Raw genomic sequence first — 21,127 nt, 5'->3', positions numbered from 1 at the left:
TTGTCTGAAGCGGAGTAGGTCAGCGTGTTCCTTCCTGTTTCTATAAGTGTTTGTACTCTCGAGGGTCAGTATAGTTGGAGCCTCTGGGGGGGGGGATTGATAGTAGATAAGAGGAAGTCAAGGTTGCTATTACAGAAGGATTTATAGCAACCATTCATCATTTTGATATGATAAATTATAATTTAGCTATGCAGAACCTAACACTTTAAACAGTTTGGTACCTTAAATAAAAGCTTTTTCTCTCTGTTTCTTAGTCAGAAACATTAGATCTAGTATGTATTATTGATTGGAGAAAGTTTGCATCTATAGCAACTTATCCTGTCCTTTTTGTCTGTGCTCCTTTTTATATTCATTGCCAAGAACTAAAAAAAATAGCTTTACTTCCCAAACTAGCTATAAATGGATGCTGAATTGGCTTCATGTTGCCCTGTTGAGAAGATAAACTACATTTAGTTTGCTCATTTGGATAAAAGTTCTTTACATGGTCTAAAAACAATAAACGAACAATAAAAGTAACAGGACTTTAAGAACTAGAGCTAGAACAGGATATTTCTAAACAGCAATATACTTATGTTATGTTTTCTTTTTCCATTATTTTTAGCGTCCATAGTCATGTTTCTGTGTATCATGGGAGTTCCATCTGTGCTGTAATTTAAATGTTCACTGTGGGTATTGACTTGAGCCCTGGCATATGAATTGATTGGACATAGCAGTACTAGATCAAGCTGAATGGTGTAGCTTTAGGACAAAGATCAAAGCAGCTTTGAGATCAAATTCCGAGCCCACCTTGTAGTTGGAAATTTAGCCGAACAGAACCTCCACAGAGCTGACACTGGCCCATACGTGGGACCAGACCCAAGGCCATAGAAAAGGGTTCAGGTTTGGTCTGCCTTTGACCCTGGTGTAGTGGATCACTGTGCTGGTCACTCCTTACTGTGAGTATTGATCTTAGTAGCCTCTGGTTCACGTTGACTTATTTCGCTTTTTTTCTTGGCTCTTTGGGTATTTCTTTGGTTATTGACAGAATGAGTGGTTTTATGAAATAGTTCAAAAAGAATGCTACTGGGAAACAGCCATTGTAATGAATAGCACATGTAGATGCCAGCACTTTTATAGTCCACGTCTCTTTTATTTAGTGTTTGAGTTGGTGGTTTTTGTTGGAAAAGACCTTTTCGTTGTTTTAATGCTATGAGAGGAGCACAGTGGCTGGAGAGGAACGGCACCCACTCAAAGAAATTGGTGTTCTTTACAGCTAACCCTTTCCACTGTAAAACGGTTTTGGGTCTGGAATCCAAATATCTTTGGCTTATCCAACTCCCTTACTATTATTTCATGTAATGCACTGCAGGTTGCATTCTTATGGTTAGAAAAACAGCTGTTTTAGTATTAATATTTAGAATGTTATCTCTACATTATGTTTTTTTTTTTTTTTTAAGCTAACATGATTCTTGTTATCGTGGCATTATTTCTCCAGAAATGACTGAAGAGAACAGTGGTCCAGCTACTCCAGAAGAGATCTCACATTTGGAGGAATTCATCCCAACTCGACTCACTTGTCTCACTCTGTTCCAAGTCTCAGTCACTGTTTCAATGGCAGAGTTCAACCTCCTACATACACTAATGCCTGTCATCATGGGACACAAGGTAGTGCTAACAGTGAATTCAATTCACACCACACCAGATCAAGTCAGAAGACCTACGATGGCATATGCACAGCCCCACCTGATCATGTACACTCCTCACAGTCATTCCTTAGTTCGATAGCCCTCAGTTCACCAAGTCCAGCTGCATGACAGGGCAACCTGCTGTCATACCTCATTCATCTCCTTGAGAGAACAGAAGTTATAGACACAACACTTCCCTTTCAGTCAGTTCACTTGGTTGAACACATATAGTGTTGGACATAGATGCACACCCTGCAGAACAGCCACCAAACCGGACTCAGACCTACAACAGACTAATGCATGGTAGACCCAGCAGAAAGGGCTGAATCAGCTACTGAAGGGGCTGTCACATCCAAATAATAGAACTGAACAAAAGTGTGCCATGATGAAAAGGGCCAGTGAGGTTGCCATTCCCCTGGTAGAATGTGCTTTCATACAGGGAAGCAAAGGGTATGGTGGTGTATACCTGGGAGATAGCTTCCATAAGATAATGTGAGAGCATCTGTTTAGCTCAAAATCAAAAACCTGGTCACATAAATACACATGCAGAATGTGGTAAATATAGGTACGTAGGATTGACTAACCTAGCCTGCTCCGCATACTATAGCTAGGTACAGAGCCATGAGTAGACATTGCTTTGATCATGGCATGGCTAGCTTGGGGACAAAATCTAAGAATAAGGGCAGGCGGCTTTTGACTGTCGTTTTCTCCAAAGCAAGGAAAAGCTCTGTGAACTCTGATCGCTTCTGAGCTGGTAGAGGACAGGGCCAGTCCACCTGCAGCTGCACCACTGTAAGACAAAACACACAGGGACAGCCGCTGCATCATTCTAGGCTGACGACAAGTCTCCTTACTGAGAATCCAAGTTTGAAATTTATAGCAGTAAGAAAAGGTGGAAGGAGATGAACAGGAGTTGTTAACAGTAAAGCTGATGTTACTGTTCTGGAAAGAAAACTGTAGTATTGAAATTAATGCAAAGTAGAAGTATTTTTACTCGGGTGTTGGTGTTGTTTGGTTGGTTTTGACTTGGACAACAGTATGATCAATATGTGTCATGTTTGTTGTCACTGACAATAATTGTTAAACCTTTCTATATTTTCAACTGTCCAGGTGGCACCATATCTGGTCTCTGTGGCAGAATTTCAGCCAGTGCGCCCACTACCTTCAGTCCAGTTCCAAGTGGAAAGGGTGAATTTTGAACACTCTGTGCCAATGTATGCCCCAGAGCTGGTAACCACTGTCAGCAGTCTCAGCCAGCCTTCTGACAACCTGCTACATCACTGCTATGCACACCTCTACCTCAAGGCAAGTATGAGAATATTCTGCACTCTATAGTATTCTCTCTCCTCACTCCCAAACCAGTAGCGGCACATGGGTGCCCCTCCCTGAGCCTGGTTCTGGAATTTTCTTCCTGTTAAAAGGGTGTTTTTCTGATGACAGGAGGTCATCTGATTGTTGAGATTTGGTGCTATATAAGCGAAATTGAATTAAAATTGAATTTGATTCAGATTAAGATCATTCTTGTTGCCATTAAGGACACAGTTGATGCTAAGTTAAAGGCAATCAGGCTCATTAACAATATATGAAAACTGAGCAAATGTCAGTTGCTATCAAAAAACCCCAAAAAACTATCTGTTGAATAAAACAGTTTTAAATTGCACCTTACACTTGTTCTCTTGTTTGTCTCATGATTTTAAGCCTCATATATAAATATGGAAAACCAGTACTGTGCCAGGACTCCTTTGGTTTGATTCTGTTGGTATTTTCATTTTATTTTATTATACATTTGTCTTTCTGTTTATTATGTTTCAATTTGACCAAAACGATGCATCTACTATTTATTAGAGTATGGTTTTTGTGCACAATAGCATGCTAATTGGTCAGTCACAGTTGTGATCTTATCTTCCCTTTGAAATGATCGGGCCGACCTCTTTAATGACCTTGATGACCCTTTTCACCTGGTCATAAAAATCTCAGCACTCAGTTTCCTGATGAGCACCAGTACATTTCTGGTCTGCTTCATCTGCCAACTAATAGGGTGCAAGAGACTTGTATTAAGAAGCTGTGACATTCCCCTGTTACTATAAAGGTTTTACAGTTTTAGCTGCTAGTTTGAAGATGAAAATATAACATTCACTGTCACTGAAATTTAAAGTTGGTAGTACTATAATTTGAAGTTGGGACCAAAAGACAAAAGCTTTATTTTCTTAATTGTTTTAAACCACGGGACAAGATTATTTGTCAGCCAAGCTTTTATCATGTTGCCTAGCATCATAAGACGAGCTTCAATAAACAACTGCATATAACATTCCAGAAAATAGTAGTTTTCTACCTAATTGTGACTTCTTAACCTGTATACTAGAGTTATCCATGTCCAGTAATCTATGGCTAAAGTAAAATAAATTTAAACACTTTGTTTTAGGTTTGTTTTCAGGTTGTAACCTCTGATTTTCAGTTTACCTGAAGTCCTTAGTCTGTCATTGAGTACACATATCCAAAAGAAAAAAAAGAAAAGGATTTTGCTAAAGAATCCAATCAACTTTTAGGGAGTTTGGATAATAGATTAGGTGTAATTTGTCATCTTTTCATTCTGGCCTGGTATTGCTTCAGTGTGTTTTTAAGGCAGGATGTTTACTGTACGTCATGCTGGTAGTCTTTATCACAGGGTCACTGCAGGGTTAACAGTCATCTGGTCAGTGGCCAAGGATCATTGTGACCAATCAGCCAATCGTTGTCTGTAACCATTAAGGTTCTCAGTCTCCATCTGGGTTTTTGCACTGGGATCATGACAGGGTGGAGGTCATTCTAGCTACAATTCACCCAATTCAGGAAGTGATTTGAAAAGGGTATAAACTAAGGCTTATCTAAATCTGTGTTTTATTGACGCTGGCTGTCAGAGCTTAGGTATCTGTGTTGAGGGTAGTGTTAGCCATTGTCCTACTTTTACATGATTGCAGGCAAAAGCTTTAAGTCAGTCTGTTTGCTCAACAAGAGACCACAGAAGTTAATGGTCATGTTAAAGTTTGGTTTATTTGAATCGTGACTGAAACTGCTGAATAGCGATCAGAAATCTAGTTTCCCATAGAAAGCTGAGTGTTTTGTGTGGGCAATTGAATTTAAATGTGACTTTTTTTATGTCTACATCTTTATCTAGTAATTGATATATTAGAGCCATAGGCCATTTGTCCTATTATAAATAAATTATTGTTTTCCAGCATTTTGTCTGCTGGCTTGTTGATCTACACAGAAAAATGATCTAGTACACCTTTACAGCAGCTGGATGCTGGACAGCTAGGCCCAGCCATCATCTCTTACCTCCAATATTAAACAGGACTTTACCACCATGTGCTATCAACAGTATGTAAACACTGGGCTGGGAGTATATTATATGTGGCTTCCAGGAGCTTAGATAATGAGAATGAGATTGTGAGACCCACACCTGCTATGACAAACAGCAGAGTTAGGCAGTGGTTTATTTTTCTAAGTACTGTTGCTGTCTTTATCATTTTTTATCTTTTTTATAAAACATTACTTTGTACATTCATATATTTGTTACTGTAGCCAGATAAAAAGTGATAAAGACTCATTATTAACCCTATCCCCATTAACTGTGACAGGTCAAGTACAAATTAAATTGGGTTTAATGCAAATTCAAGAGAGTAAACCTTTTTATAATTTTTATTTTGTAAAACCAACTGTCGTTGTGAGAGGAGTACTGTGGCTGGTATACAGTTCTCTATACAGATTATGGACAGATTATGTTCAGCGGGATAGTGCTGCAGTGTCCAAGATTGTCTCAAAATTGTGTAGTAAGGGTCAAAGGAAATGAAAGTTGGGGTGTTGAATATGCTAAATACTGTATATTAAATGTGTTCTCATTAAAGAGTGTCTGTATTGTATTGGGGGCCATAAGTCCACCAAACTGGACATTAAAAAAAAAAAATTCCAGCCGAGATAGTAAATCTGGTGCTGTTTTTTACCTGGTAAAACTGTCATCACCTCCTCCTAGAGACACCCTCTGCCACCTACTTTAGAAGTATTTTTTCCATAATTTAATAATTATGAAATCATGCAGCATCTTATTTAAATCTTATAATTAGGGGACAAAAGACAAACCAAAACTTTCTCCATGTTGGAAAAATGTGGGCTATTTGGCTGACTGATAGATATTTAATCAGTGCAAATTTTATGGAGAAGCCTACTGTAACAAGGACTACCACACATGTGCTTTTGAGTACCTTGACACATTTTTATAGGTCTGTCTATGGAGACTTGTCGATGAAATAATGTCACAAATATGTAAGGTCAAAATGAAGGCCAAGGTTGACTATGGGTTTGGTCTGCATGTTATGGGTCTGGTGTGTGTTGGTGTGATCCTATAACATGATCATTTTCTTTTTTTTCTCCCAATGTATTTGTGAATTCCTCAGTGTTTTTTCAGCACAATGAGGAGTTATTTCCCCTCTGTCTTCTCCCTTCATTTCTTTGCCTTTATGTCTTTGCAGGTGTTTGGGTTCCAGGCAGGGTTGACATGCCAGGATAAAGGATCTTTTCTACCTCTCATCCCCATCATCCCTTCGTTTAGTACTGCACTCTATGGAAAACTGATTCAGTTGCCTGCATTGTGGTGAGTTTTTAGCAGTTATATAACTGATTAAGTCTGCAAATTGCTAAAAGCCCAGTGTACATGCAGGGCATATTTCAAGTTCTGATGAAAATAGAAATGTTATTGTTTCACTGGCCAGTGCCTGTAACAATTGTGTGAGGCACAAAAAAATTAACATAATAATGATAGCATCATTTCTGTATTGTGTGATCATGGAGGCAAAACATATAGGAAATGTTTACACACACACACACACACACACACACACACACACACATGGCTATATGTGTACTTGGCTGTCTGTAAACAATGTGTGAGGTCAGGCCCTTGTATTGTATTTTATAAAGATGTGCAATCTCTTGTGGGTTGTGGATCTGAGGGTATTTAAAGTGATGGATGAGGCAGTTTTTCAGCAGTCATGTGGGAAAACAGAACGACCGTCAGTGTGGAATAACTGCAACAGTTTCCTTACTTTGAAACACAAGAAGAAGAAAGACAGTGTTGTCTAGGGACATGAAAAAGTTGCTCCCTTTTTTTTTCTTTTTCTTTTTTTTTTATTGTTTACCAGACAGATGACTCATTGGAGATGTCTCTTAGCGGGAGGAAGAGACTTCAGAAGTTAAAGAAAAGGGATGAAGGAAAAGGAGACAATGTTTAGAGTTTGAGGATGGAACAGTTGGACACATGGAGGATTTGAGCGGTGAGAGTAGTAAAGATGGAAAGGAAGAGGAACTGTTGTTACAGCATTAAACACTCTATGTGGAGACTGTAGACAGAATTGGGGGAATAATTTACAGTTCTTAGTTTTTCTATGTTTAAGGTAAATAAACAGTTTTTAACTACAACTCTATTAACGCTATTAGTCATGAGGTTCAGTCATAAAGCTCTGCAGCTCTGCTGATAAAAAACAAAATCATTGCCTTGTTTAAAGGTAGTTACTATCTCCTAAATGGCTAAAAGGTATCCTTATGCAGTAATACTTGACCTGTAGTGCTCCTGCTGATGTTAGATGACTTCCTGGAAGTCCTGCTCTTCTTGGAAGTCCTGCTACTTCCTCAGACATATTTAATTTTCATCAAGTTCAAACTTGCAAAAAGGGCAAATATCAACTTGTGTCAAACTAACCCAAGCTTCAAGCTGAGCTAATGAGAGTTGAATCTCTGGCTGCAATCCAGAAACCAAACAGATTTTTTTTTTCTGTACACTGAAAATTTACAAATGTATAGCTGAAATAAAGATGAAGATGAGCACCAGAACAGTAGGCTTTTCCAGGTCATAAGTGCAACCAGGAGCATCCCTGTCACTTTTTCATCAATCATGTTGGACACCGTGAATTGATCCTCCAGGATTACTAACAGTGTTCTGAGGGCAAACCTTTGGTGCAGTTGACCTGAACTGTGGTACATGTCATCATATATGCTGTGGCAGTGGATTAAACGTCAGGGTTTTTTTTGCCTCACACAATTGTCAGTCACTATACATATCAGTTTGGGCTTCCAGTGACATCGTGAATTTGAAGATACATAGTGCTTTGTATTTCATTTCTAATTTTGTTGCATATTGGTCATACGTTTCAGATCATCAAATTTTAATTTTAGATTAAGATAACCTTAGTAAATACAAAATGCAGTTTTTAACTGATGATTTTATTTATTAAAATTAAGAGTCCTATCCAATATCACCTGGCCCTTTCCTTAGTTATTAATAAAATATTCTGATTATGATTCAGTTTCACTTCCCACACTGAGGCATAATTACTGCTAGATTCGATGAATCAAGGAATCACTTAAATAGAACCTGTCTGGCAAAGTGAAGCAGGTGAAAGGCAGTACATCATGCTATGATCTAAAGAAACAAAGTCATGACCTGATTCTAACCACAATTCTAAAACCAAGCCTTAACCCACACAAGCTCGCATGGGTTAGAGTACAGTCAGGTTAAAGTCCCCACCAAGATATACTGTTCATGCAACACTTGTCTATGCAAATTAAGTGTTTATAGTAGGAAATCTGTGCAAGAGCACAAGCTTAGAAGCCGATTTACCCCAATTAGTTGAGATCTAAACCTGTCGGTGCGGCAGATGGTTTTGACTTTTACTAACCTCGTTTCCAGGCACTACAGTATATCTGCTACCAAACAACTTTCACTCATGTCACTTTTTTTTTTTTTAACAGTTGTCTATTTTACTGTCACTCACTGTATTTTAGATGGGCTGGATTTGCTGCTTAGTGTTGTTAGTTTTGTCATTTCAGAGGTAATGTGACTTCTATTTGACCCTGTTCGTCTAAGCAAGAGGCAAGAAAGCCTGCCTCTTGACCTGTGTATTGCAAGTCAGAAACTAATAAACACAATGTGATAGTTTGCTCCTAGAAGAATGATGAAGAACAGGTTTGACAGAGTGCAGACAGTAGTTAGAAGAGATATATGCGAGTGGTTGTTTAACTGCTCACAGTTGGAATGTTTGAATAGTCAAAAAATGAATTAATGTTTTCCATTTCTTTTTTTTCTGTAGCTTTCATAATGTTGGATACTCGTTTATGGGTCAGAATGAAAAGATAGAAATGGTCACTGATTGAGAGTTGGTCTTAATTTCATTTGACCTCTGGCCTCAGAGTGTTTAAACTCTTGCCCAATCTCAAATTAAAACTCATACCACTTGTAATGGCAGAGTTGTGTTATAGATTGTATGCATTCATGGAAAACTGACAGCTTGAGGCTTCCTTTTACAACAGAAAAAGCTGAGCCCAAGAGTGATACACTGGGTCACTATGGCACCCAGAAGATGCACTCCACCAGGTGGTAGTGTTTAAATTAACTTCGCTGGTATTTGTTTTGGGAGGGCTTGTCGTAGCTGATGCAACTTTAACAATATCCCTTTCCAAGATGTTCTCTTCTCTGACCAGACACTGAGCAGAGCTATACACGCTTCTGAAGTTTAAAATAACAGAAAGTGTGGAGAATTGTCTGTGAGTAGGAGACACACACACATACACACCCTCGGGTGCCAGTAGGCAGCCAGCTCTTGCTTAAGTATGTATGACTGCCAGGTAATCATGGGAGATTTGAGGGACACTGAGTGTCTATGAAGACCACGCACCTCTGCTGATGAGCTGGCCGATGAGTGCATAGCTGAGATTTCCTTCAGTCTCACCACACAGGCTCCCACTTCTCACAGTTGGTAACAAGGGGCTTTCACTGGGGAAATTACACTGCCTTGACATGTTCTCCCTGTCTGCCTTGGATTTCGTTGGGCATGGGGTTATATGTATGCAAGACCTCTGGGACTTTGTCTCTGCATTTTTTAAATACAATGAAATTTTAGGAAAGTATAATTGCTCTGCAGCAGACTCTGACCTTGTAGTTTTCCATGCTGAAATCACCTAACATGAAGGCAGCCAAATCTCTTCTTGTTTTGTTGGTTGAAACGTCCAAGAAGTATCCAGGTGGTTGGTACAACCTTTCTTGTCAGCATTACTTAAGATGGGCACTCACTTGTGTTGTTTTAGCCTTGTACACTTGGCTTAATGCTATGGAGGAATTTTTGTTGTGTTAGTGTAGAAATGTTGGATTGAACTGAATAGGTTGAAAACTGCACAAAAAAACTGGTCTGTTGGTTTTCCTAACATTGACAAAGTTTGCTCTCTAGCCAGCCCATGACAGTGTGTTTAGACACCATTAATGAGTAATATATAACTACAAGTGAATGCTGTCTTATTGGTAAACATTAAGCTTAGGTCTACTTGATCACTGTCACTTGATTTCAGGCTGAGGTGTAGAGGTAAATTCTTACAGTAGGTGCTGGCTGAAACACTGAGATAATATGTCTTTAAAGATGGCACCACAAACTTTACCCACCTGAAGAGAATACAAATAGAAAGCTTTTGCATATATAGCATGTGTCACTAATTTATTAAGGTTGATCTCCTACCATATACATTGGTCCACTTCATATGATTAAATCAGCTGTTTCTTCGGGTCCACTTTAAGAAATTTAAATCTCTGCTGCATCGTCATAGTTAACTATAAATATACGAAATACTAAAACTATATGTAATGAAACAGACAGAAGTTGATAGACAAAAACAAAATAAATTAAATAAAACTAAAGAAGAAGAACTAAAGAAATTTCCATGAAAGTTTTGACCTTTGTCACTGTGATGATACAATACTTTGATACATGTTTAATTAGAGTTGGGATGTCTGCTTGTTGTAAGTCGGAAGGTGTTGTGTTTTTGTTGTAATACTTTGCCCTTGACAAATAATTATAATTATAGACACTACAACTAATATCAATAAAAAAGTAAACTAACTCAAAATTAAAAAATAAGAGCTAATTAGAAAATGTAAACTGTAATAACTCAGGGTTAGGTCTTGTGTTTTCAGCACAGCTGAACATAGCTGAGAAGAAGAGCATCAAAAGGTCAAGTCGCATTTGTTTTTTCTAAACTTTTTTGTTAAACAAACTTTGCAATCTATCAAACTCATGCAAAGAACTGTGTCTTAATATGGTAAATGGTAAATAGACTGGTATATAGCGCTTTTCTACTCAATCTGAGCACTCAAAGCGCTTTACACAACTTGTACTTTCACTCAATCACACCCATTCGCACAAGCACTTTTTTCTACACTGTTTCTAAGTGCTTTATATCTAAAGTTCATGCTCATGAATATACACTAGCATGAACTAATCAAATTAAAATCATTAGATTTCCAAAAGCCAAAAACCCTCTAAAATGCACTTTTAGTCCTGGTAAATTAAGGAGCAGCCGAGAGGCATCGGGTTGTTCAGTGAAAGCCAATATATTGGCCCCCCAACTTCACAAGGACTCTGCAGCATGTCTCAATTGGTTTGGCTGTTAAAGCTGTTATTCAAGATAGAAAAAGAGTGGGAGGAGGAAGGGAATGTTAGAAGTGCCACCTGCATCGATCTCTCCAAAACCTAACCTCACTCAGACACATGAGCACACATACACACATACACACACTTGAGCTCACACCATATAATATTGCTTATGCAGGGCCACCTGACTGCAGCAACATATGGAGACAGGCCAAGGCCGGGGCCCACCAACCAACCAAGCAACAAACCAGCAGCAGCTTAGTGTGGTTCGTCGCATTGCAGGCCATAATTCAAGCCCATGCCAGCTTTTATGTGGCATTTTTAGCAGCCCCTGTTACTCGTTCAGCTATTTCTTAGGGGATAATTTCCTAAAGTATGTGACATTACAGGTGCATGTTATATAGCCACAGAAAGCTGAGTTACTTTGCAAACGGTTCAGAATAGAAAAGAATGTTGGTTTTCCCTTGATATCTAATTATTGGTCCAAGTCTATTACACTGTCAATAGTTAGTTCAGCTTTTAACACTACCAGTAGGGTTTTTATGTGAAGTTGAGAAGTACATACTACTATGTCTGGACCAGTAGTCTAGACTCTAGATTAGCTCATGTTGTGATTTATGAAGGCTGCTTGAGGCATCTGAGGCATGAGGCTTCTGGTGTGATTGTAATGCCTCATTACTCCTGTTCATAGTTAGTCATAGCAAGCTGCTCCTGGTCTGTGTCTCCAAGCACAGCCAAGAACAGGAGGACAAATGCTTTCTGTGTCCTTGAGTAGAGATCCAACTCAAATTTAGCAAATATACATGAACAGCATTTACTGCTGAGAACATTGACTGTGGCTGTTATATTTGTCCAATAGCCATTTTGGCAGACAATATCATTAAGAAGTTGAACTGGATAATCGTTTTGGCTAAAGAAGACTGATTTGGGAGTTGCTGCTGGTTGGGGAAAAACACATTTGTGTGCTCTGAGTATACATTTTAATTACAAATTATAATGATTTTTGTATGATGTCATACATGCAGCTACTGCATCAACCATTGTGTTGTTCCACTAACCTTTGAGAAGCGTTGATTTCCTAATCAAGGAATCACTAAAAGGGCCTCAGTTAAGACCTTGCTCATCAAGGTTTTTGTGTGGGCAGGGTTAATGTTATAGTGAGCTGTCACTGAATGGTGTAGGATAATTGAATGACCTCAAATCAGCATGTGGTTCCTGTGGTCATGCTCAGCTTTGAGTTGTAGTTCGGAGGCCACGAGAGCAGTGGGGAATTCATTTGGCTCAACAAGGCAACACATGCTCCCTGTTCTTGCAGAAACATGGAAATGTTTTCCGAGCATTCACATGTTGAAGTCGAATGGACGTGGGCATAAACTGCAACAAGTAGTCTTTATGTATTAACAGGTGTGCATTAAAAGCCTGGAATGACATATGATGTAATATTGTTCCACTTTTCACTCTGAAGCATCTGACTGTAAAGGATTGTGAGCTGCAGGGTAAAACATCATATTTCTTGTGGCACAGTCTATAAACTACTTTGGCCAACTTTGTGGTAAGGATTTTTTCTCCTCTGCATCTGCTTTCAGATGCTTTCATTTGGTTTTCTAGCTGATGGAGATCAGTGGATGTATTGAAGAACGTTGTATTAAGGGTATGGTATGGCATTGGCAAATGCAAGACTTGTGCTCGTAGTGATTGATATCCCTATTCTTATGGAGACTTCTGTGCCGGTCTTGAGCAGTCAAACCAGTCCGTCCTAGTATAATCATATTCACTATATACTTACCCCTGTGATTGCAAGTGTCATTTGGTGGCTTAAATCAACATGGGTTTAGAACCAGTGCTAAAGGACATGTTATGTTTTCAAGAAACAATATTTTGCAGTCCAAGAATATCTGTTGAATTTAAACTTAACCACAAACTTTATTTGTATATATAGATGAGGGCTAAGATGGTGGATTCAGGAGCAGCTGTAGATGTTTTCAGTTGACTGAAAGATTCTATTAATTCCTGAATTAGTCATCTGAGGAACTGAAGCTTGAGGGAGGGAAAACAGTGGGAAATGGGGAAGGATACATGGATTATCAGCTCTGAGTGGATTATCATCTACTGTGGTGTGCATTCCACTGTCCTTTCCTACTCACCAGCCCATAATACTGATCCACTGCTTCCTAGAAAGAAGCTCATTCACTTTTTACTGCACGAGAAGAAAACTACAAGTAGTAATAAGGCTTGGAGTAATGAATGGTGTCGCCATAATAAAGTCTAAGCTTTATTTAGCTAAGCAGCGTGGAGTTAAAAAAAATGTATAATACAAACTGGTATTCCTTCTTGTCATGCGCATGAAGGTCAAAGACAATGGAGGAGAGGAGGTGGTCCATTCACTTGGGTTACGAAAGGATCGTGAGAGGAAAAGCCAGTGCTTTATTGACTGCTGCAGATGTTACAATAAAGGGACAGTCCAAAGCAAAATCTGTATAGCATAAATATGCTATTAGGTTTGCAGTCTGTAGGTTGAGATTCTCTTATCTCTATCTATCTGTGTCCTTGACAAAAACCGCATGTCTACCACAGCTGGACAGAGGCAGGAAGCTATACACACACACGCACACACACCATTATGCAAACACATACACAGGCCTCTTGATATGTTTTCCTTTAACGCCTGATGAACCACGTCATTGCCATTTTCTCGCCTTGCGGTCTGCAGCTGTCTGCACAACTTGATTAAAACATTTCTTTTAGTAATCCCTGTGTAATGAAGCCCTCTCCTGAGAATGGATCTCAGTGCATGTATTCATGTGTGTCCATGTGAGGTTGTGTGCATACGTGTGTGATTTGGGTCAGGGGTGCTCCAGATGGGAGGAACGGGAGGGCTGCGTCTGTGTCTATGTGTGAGAGACGAGAGAGAGTGTTGGGTTCTGTGAAGAGTTTCGGCTGTTCAGGACCAGTGACTGAGAAATGCACACACTGAACACCTTTGACCCAAAGGAACTGCAAAACTTTGAGCCGTGGCTACACGTACAGTCCACGTCTACCGCTAACTCATTCGCTGACCCTCTGCATAGCTGTTAAAGACGCTGGCTATGTTACAGAATGCTGATTGTTGCAAATCAACATAAGACGGACTTGAAAATACCTTGAATATGGTGCAAAGGAAGGTGAAGGCAATCCAACACCAGAACTTTAAAAGAAATTCCTTGTCACGCATAATGTGTAACCTCACTATATGATGGAAAGATTATTTAATTTAAAAAATTTCCTTATTGATCACTACACTAACTATATATCTGCACAACTGAGGAATCCAGAGCCCAGTTTGATTCAAAATTCAAGTCATAATCATACATAAATTTTAAGGGACATAAAATTTTTCAAATTATATCACCAAGTTGTAAGTTGTACCTCGTTTTGCTAAAAATATAATTTAGGTTTTCTTTCTACATGAGGCTTAGCTGCAGCTGCAGCTACATTTCTCATAAGAACAATGACATAGACCATGTACGGTCAATAAAATGAATTACTGGAAAGAATTATGAGAGTGAACGGTACCTTTAAATGAGTTTCTTGTCTATCATTTTTCAAGAGGTTTATTTATCCATGTTTGACTGGATCACTTTTCTGTAGTAGTGTTTTTTCAGTCTCTTTAGATGCTAGCCATTTAACCCAATTGACCTCCAGGTGGCAAAATGATAAAAAGTTTTCCCCTCCTCCCCAGTTGGTCACTTAGGTGTTTTTGTGCAGTGTGAAGTGTTTACATGATTTATAATCTTCGTTTGGAGGCTTTGCAAGACACTGTAGTGTGTCTTTTGTAGTATGATAAAAGAGGGGACTTTAGAGCAGCCCATAAGTCACTCTGGTTATTTTCAAGAGGGGGTCAGTGACCTTGGCTCGGAGAGATTGGGAATTCTCCAGTACTTCAGATCAGTCTGCACCACAAAGAAAAAAGGACAAAAGGTACAAGCTGTCAGTCTTCCCTTCCCTCCACCTGGAGTCTAAATCCCTCCATAGAAGCTCTGGAAATAGTAGTAGAGGATTTTGTCAACTAGTTGAGTTGGGAAATGTTTGTATTGGTTAATTAAGGTGAGGTGTGACAGTGAATGATTTGAAGAAACTTTAGATAACTGGTCTCAGGACAGTGGCTATCTGTTGTATTTATCAGACAAATATGTCAGCCCGTAATGGATTGCATTGGTGTTACTGTGGACTTTGTAAATAGGTTCAGATAAGTTAAAGTCAAGAGAAAGTCTCACATTGTCAGCCTTGTGGAAAGTTAATTGACGGTCCTATTTGCATTTTTTTTAAAACTGCCTTTAATTTAACATTCATCATGTTGCACTTTTAACAGTTTATATTGGTGAAGGTTTTTATGAGTAATTTCCCATTTAGCCCCCTTGGAGAAAAAAAAATGCCTCTGTGCCAGGGAATGGGTCTCTGTGCGAGTGTGCCTTTTTCTTTTTCTGTGGTCTATGGAGAGACCAGACACCTTGCTCCACATTTACTGCTGATGTCCCAGAACCCACAGCTGTCTATGTTGTTGTGTTTTGGAAAGAGTGAGGCAACTGATTTTTGGTACTGTACAGGATATGAGTAATAAGAAAATGTAGGTTCTGGAAACTGTGCGCAGGTTCCAAGCTTGTATTCTGGGACACTATGTAAACCATTAGGACCAGCTGCACCTGGCAATAGTCCTTCAATCTCACAAGATGCTGATCTTTAAAAAATGAATTTTCTTGTAACATGAGGACTTGCTTTTTTGTATTTCTCACTTATTGTCTTTTTCGAAACATCTTCACGAATGCCAACATATCAGGATTGGAACCAATTACTGAACATTTATGCAACACAAACCAGCTTTCTTTAATTATGCTACCTTCATTTTTTTCTGTTAAAGTACAAAGCAACAACATATCAGTTACATAATCTATTCCTGCTTGAGTTTGTACTGGAGCTTTTCCACATACTTCCTTTAATGAGACTCCCATTTAATGTATTATTTTACCTGGAGAATAACATAGACTTGCAAGTCTGTATTCTTATGCTACATATGCTTGTTGTTTCCCCCTTGTTCTTTTTTGTGTTCTCTGCATGGCTTAATCGTGTTTTTCTTGTTCTTTTTCTGTTTTCCCCTTGTTTCGCTCTGGTTGAAGAACATGCTTCCTTTCAGTATTATAGATGCTTAGCATAGTGCATCTTTTCAGCCTTAAGTGTTGGCACCTAATTTTATAACTGCTCCAGTTGCAGGTTGTTAGAGCAGCAGCCCTTGTCAGCTGTAGCCTCATTACTCCTGCTCATTATGCTCTGGCCCACTAACCTGCTCGTACTGGTTTATAGTGTTACAAAGCTTGTGTTTCACCATGTGTTAGCACGCAGATGTATGTGCACTTTTGCCAACATTATTTATTTGTGTCTGGACAGGTATATGCATTTTTGTGGTTATGTGTGGCCTAAAGCAGCAGTTAAAGCTCGATAGCTATAACCCTAGCTGTACTTGTCTAAATATAGCTGTGACCACAGTCATATTAGACCAGGATGCTGATTAGCACCATTAAGACCACTGGCCTAAATGAATGCCAACTATGATTATGTGAAATATTTATTGTGGGTTTCCAAAAAAACCCCAAAAAATTTTAAGGATGCTAACCAAAGTATTTGGTTATCATGTTATTTTTTTCTAGCTTCTATGATCTTTCAATAATTCTTTTATTGGCTAAAATATACATTTTAATCTGTTCCTGCTTCGTGTCCAGATTTGGTCCTGTGCACAGAGGAAACAAGCTAGGTAAACAGTACCACAGCTGGTGTGGTACTTTTAGCTCTGACTCATGCTTCAGCCCAACTTCATGCCCTGTTTGCTTGATTTGGACTGAGACTCCAGCCAGTCAACTAGTTGTTCACCAGGAAGGTCAGGATGTGTTAGTCCTGGTCTAGTTCTGACTCCAACAGGGAACAGATGGGAAATATGGCCTAATGTTTCTCAAATACGTTGGAGCTTTTCCTCTGAAATACATCAGAGGACAGCTGAAATTGAAATACCAAATTTTCTCCTTTTCCTGACTAATTTTAATTTCCTTTTAACATATTGCTGGTGGCCTCTGCATTTTAATGAAAAAGTTATTGACTTAAAGGACCACTGTGAGGTCAGAGACAGGCTATTCAATGAGGCACTGAAGTTAAAGCCAAGAGCCTGAGTTAGGACCTAAAATGGGTTGTGGGCACCCTTCTGGTAGGTCTCCACATTATAGTATAGAATAGTATTCTCTAATGAGTTTTGCTCCCCAAGCTACAGACTAATAGGCATTCTGCACTATAACAGTAAAATACATGTTAGTTATTGTTAGTTCCATTGTGCATAGCTAATGTATGTTTCAAGGCAAATATTTTAATGTTGTTTGTTACTGCAGGTGATGCTGCAGGTGTTATTTTGAATCTTTTTGAGTTTTTTTTTCCCACAAAGCTTGCGGCAACAGTGAAACACTGCCTGCCAGAAAGCTGTTTACCATGTTGCAGCAAGAAACACTGACCGTGCCAGCTACTTAATGAAATCCGATGAGTGCCTGGCTGTCTTCGCATACAGCATTCCCAAAACACCCTAATGAGAGTTTCTGTTTCTCATTTGAATCCAAGATCCAAGTTGCTGTTCGCAAAGAATTGGGCATAATATAATAAAAACAGGTGCATAATTAAAGTTTTAGGGGACCACATGCATATGACAGCTCCCCTTAAATGCTATAAACACTCAAATAAGCCAACAAACTTTCATCCCTTGCCAGTCCTCTCATTGAAGTGGCTTTGCAGGCACATTTGCTCTGCATGTGGGGACATTGTTGTTGCCGGCTTCCCTTCACTTTCTTTTGTTCAGCTGCAGTATCTTGCTATGTGCACACACAGTGTGCACATATTTGAACGCACAAAAGCACACGAGAAACTCTTTGATTGATGTCTTGTTGTATAGCATGCAACAGTAGTGACTTTTAATAGCAGAAAAGCATGACATGGCATGGTTTCCTATGTTGCCAAATCCACCACATGTAGGCACAGAATTTTAAACGTATATGTGTCGTCAAGGTAAACTCATTGACCCAATCAGGTTTGAATTTTCTTTCTTCTTTTCTTCCTGTGTTTTTCCTGTAGCCTTACATCTCTCTTTATCAAACACGCTCTCACTTTCTGTCTCGTAGAAGACACAGCAGATGCTTAAGAAATCTGGGTCTGCCTGTGTGCAGCTAACTGCTCATGTCACCCTGCCGAACCACCCAGGAGCAGAAGAAAGGGAAAGATAAAGAGACTTGAAGAAAGAGAGGGAGGGAAGCAGAGAAGTTAAATGATTGCAGAGCTGCTGAGCGCAGAGAAAGGCCTTGTGACATGTCCCACACTCAGAACTGGGACCAGACCAAAATGGGTGCGTGATTAAATGAACTGTGATGCTCGCTCCTGACACGCTGCAGCCATCGTTTGAATTAGTCACAGTTCTATTTTCAATGAAACCTCCACTCGTAGGGCAGATTCTATTACAATATGTACTCAAGTGAACACACATGCAATACATAGATGGGTATCTGTGCTGGGGGCACTGCCAGTCCTCAAAATCCTAGACCAAGAAACTTTAGTTCCACTCCTATTTTCCTGCCTTGAGAACATGAGAGGAAAACAGGAGTGGAACTAAAGAGACTTGTTTGACTGTGCTTAGTTCAGCCTGCCTAGCCTCAGGCTTTGCTATAAATAGTAAAAAGAAAAGCACACGACAACATTTCTGATGTTTCTGATATTAAAATAATTTCTAATAAGAAAAGTGCAAAACACCCGACAGAACATCACAACCAATTATTGCAAAGATTAGGGTAGGATGTGATTTGGTGTTTAAATAAAGCATCCCTGAAGGAATTTCAGATGTAAAGATAGGAAGGGTTCTTCACCTTATCAAATTACATATTTATAAATGTAAAATCACAAATAATAAACATCTGGGCTACACGATATCATTAAAAGATTAAGAGAATCTGGAAAAATGACTGTACGCAAAGGACCAAGGCCGAACTCATTATTGAATGGCAATGATCTTTGATCAATGCAGACATTTTGTTCTGAGAAATTCATTGGCAATGGATTTCTAAGGGGTTAGACAAAATTCATTGCTTCATCTGCAAGTGGAAATTAAAGCTCTACCATGCAAAGAGAAAAAAAGAAAAGTCAAAAGCCAGACCCAGAAACATCACCAACTACTTTGGGACACAGTTTGTTTGAGATGGAGTGAAGCTAAGTGGAAACTGTTCTCTGATCTGTTTGGAAATCATGGATGCTGTGTTTTTGGGGGGGGAAAAAAAGGGGGGGGGGGGGGGGGAACTATCCAGCTTCTTATCGGCACAGTTTAAAGCCGGCATCTATAATGGTATAGTGGTAGATATGGCTATGGTTATCTTGCAGTGGTTTTATTCATGCTGAAAGACACAAACAGGAACAACATACTTGCTGCCCCTGCTCATGGTGTCCTTCTCAGGGAGAGCCTTGTTTATTTCAGCAAGACATTCCCAAACCACATTCTGGACAGTTCTTCAATTGCACAGCTCTTCAGTTAGTCTAGATGCTAAACTGACTAAACACATCACCCGTTAAAATATTTGCCAGATTATACAATGAGAAATGCTACAAAGGACGCCCTGAACTGTTAAACAGCTAAAATCTTACATCAAGGAAAAATGGGGAAGGGGTTGGCTTTAAGGTCCAAAGCAGCTGTTCTTAACTCCCTCACGCTGTTGTTAAACGAAGAGTTGATGCAACATCATTGTGACACATGCCTCTGTACCAAGTGCTTGCAACATCTTGCCATCAAATTCAAAATCAGAGTACAGTTTACAAAAAAAAATCACATTTCTCATTTAAATCATTGTTTTTCTTTTTAGTTCTGCTGCAAAAATAAACACTTGTAATTAACTTTGGATTAAAAACAAGTCATGAAACAAAATCTGTTTTGATTATTTTGTTTAGTTTTTTTTTTATTTTTTACATTTTACACAGCATGCTAACTTTTTTGAAGACTGGGTTGTAAATGAAAAAAATGAAAAAAGCAAGTGTGTGTGTGTGTGTGTCAGATGAGAAATGAGAGCATGCTCTGCTGAATTTCTGATGGACAGAGGCCTGGAGGACTCCATCGGACTGTGGTGTTACCTCATCCCCCTGAACGCTCAACTCATCAGCTCGTCATACGCGCAGACTCACACAAACTCGTTCCCTCCACACTCTTGGAGACAGATGAAATATTAAAGGCGTAGAGATTCTTTTCAGGGTCGGGTTTCTGGGCTGTACATCTTTTCACATAAATCATCATCACAGTTTTGACGGAGGGGAGGGAAGGGTCGACAAACTAAACCTACCTGCCAAGTAACTAAGGAAAGCTTGGCTCACACTTGGTACTTCTTCAATTTACTATTGGAATGTAGTTCTACTTATTTGGCCCTTGGTGCTATCAATGAGCTGTTTTATATTGTGATGTGATATTGATGGATTTGTGGAAGCTGTGAACCATTTGTTTCCACCAGTGTCTGTTTCATTTAGAGTGTATTGGCATTTATGTGTATCTGACTCTGTCTTGTCCCTTTTCTTGCAGGAGCAAAAGGTCTTCAGTCCCCACCACAGAGTTTATTTTTGAACTTCCCCACTTCACTATACAGGCCACAAGGGCCCAGACACTTTTGCTCCAAACAATCTGTCAGAGCTGGACCCACAGCATGGTCAACGGAGCGCCAGTGACACTTAATGAAAGTCTGCTCACTGAAGTGTACAAGGCTCCAGGTGAGTAACACGAGACAATACGAAGCTTGCCTTGCCTTTGCTAATAGCAAAACCACTTAACACAGAAATCCAGATTCATTCTTTTCTTGCCCCTGACCAAGCTCATAATAATAATAGTCTTTTTCTACTGCTCTTTGATCTGCTTACACTGTAGTGATTGTAGGTTGAGGCCTGTCTACAGAGAGGAGACAGAGTAGGACTCAAATAAATTTCAAAACATCTTCTCAA

General features: G+C 39.3%; 1 protein-coding gene across 3 annotated transcripts in view; it reads left to right on the top strand.

Annotated features, from left to right (window-relative positions):
* LOC134635624 (intermembrane lipid transfer protein VPS13B-like) overlaps positions 1–21,127 on the top strand; it is a 292,458-nt gene that overhangs the window by 48,190 nt on the left and 223,141 nt on the right. For all 3 annotated transcript variants that reach the window (XM_065471728.1, XM_063485027.1, XM_063485026.1), the window contains 4 exons: positions 1,475–1,644; positions 2,775–2,969; positions 6,170–6,291; positions 20,715–20,899. In XM_065471728.1, coding sequence (XP_065327800.1) covers positions 1,475–1,644; positions 2,775–2,969; positions 6,170–6,291; positions 20,715–20,899 — 672 coding nt within the window. The remainder of the gene's footprint in view (positions 1–1,474; positions 1,645–2,774; positions 2,970–6,169; positions 6,292–20,714; positions 20,900–21,127) is intronic.

Source organism: Pelmatolapia mariae, linkage group LG10_11 (genome assembly GCF_036321145.2).
Source record: "Pelmatolapia mariae isolate MD_Pm_ZW linkage group LG10_11, Pm_UMD_F_2, whole genome shotgun sequence".
In the NCBI taxonomy this organism is placed as follows: domain Eukaryota; kingdom Metazoa; phylum Chordata; class Actinopteri; order Cichliformes; family Cichlidae; genus Pelmatolapia; species Pelmatolapia mariae.
Note: the sequence above shows the minus strand (reverse complement) of the source record. Positions and strands in the feature narration are given on the sequence as shown.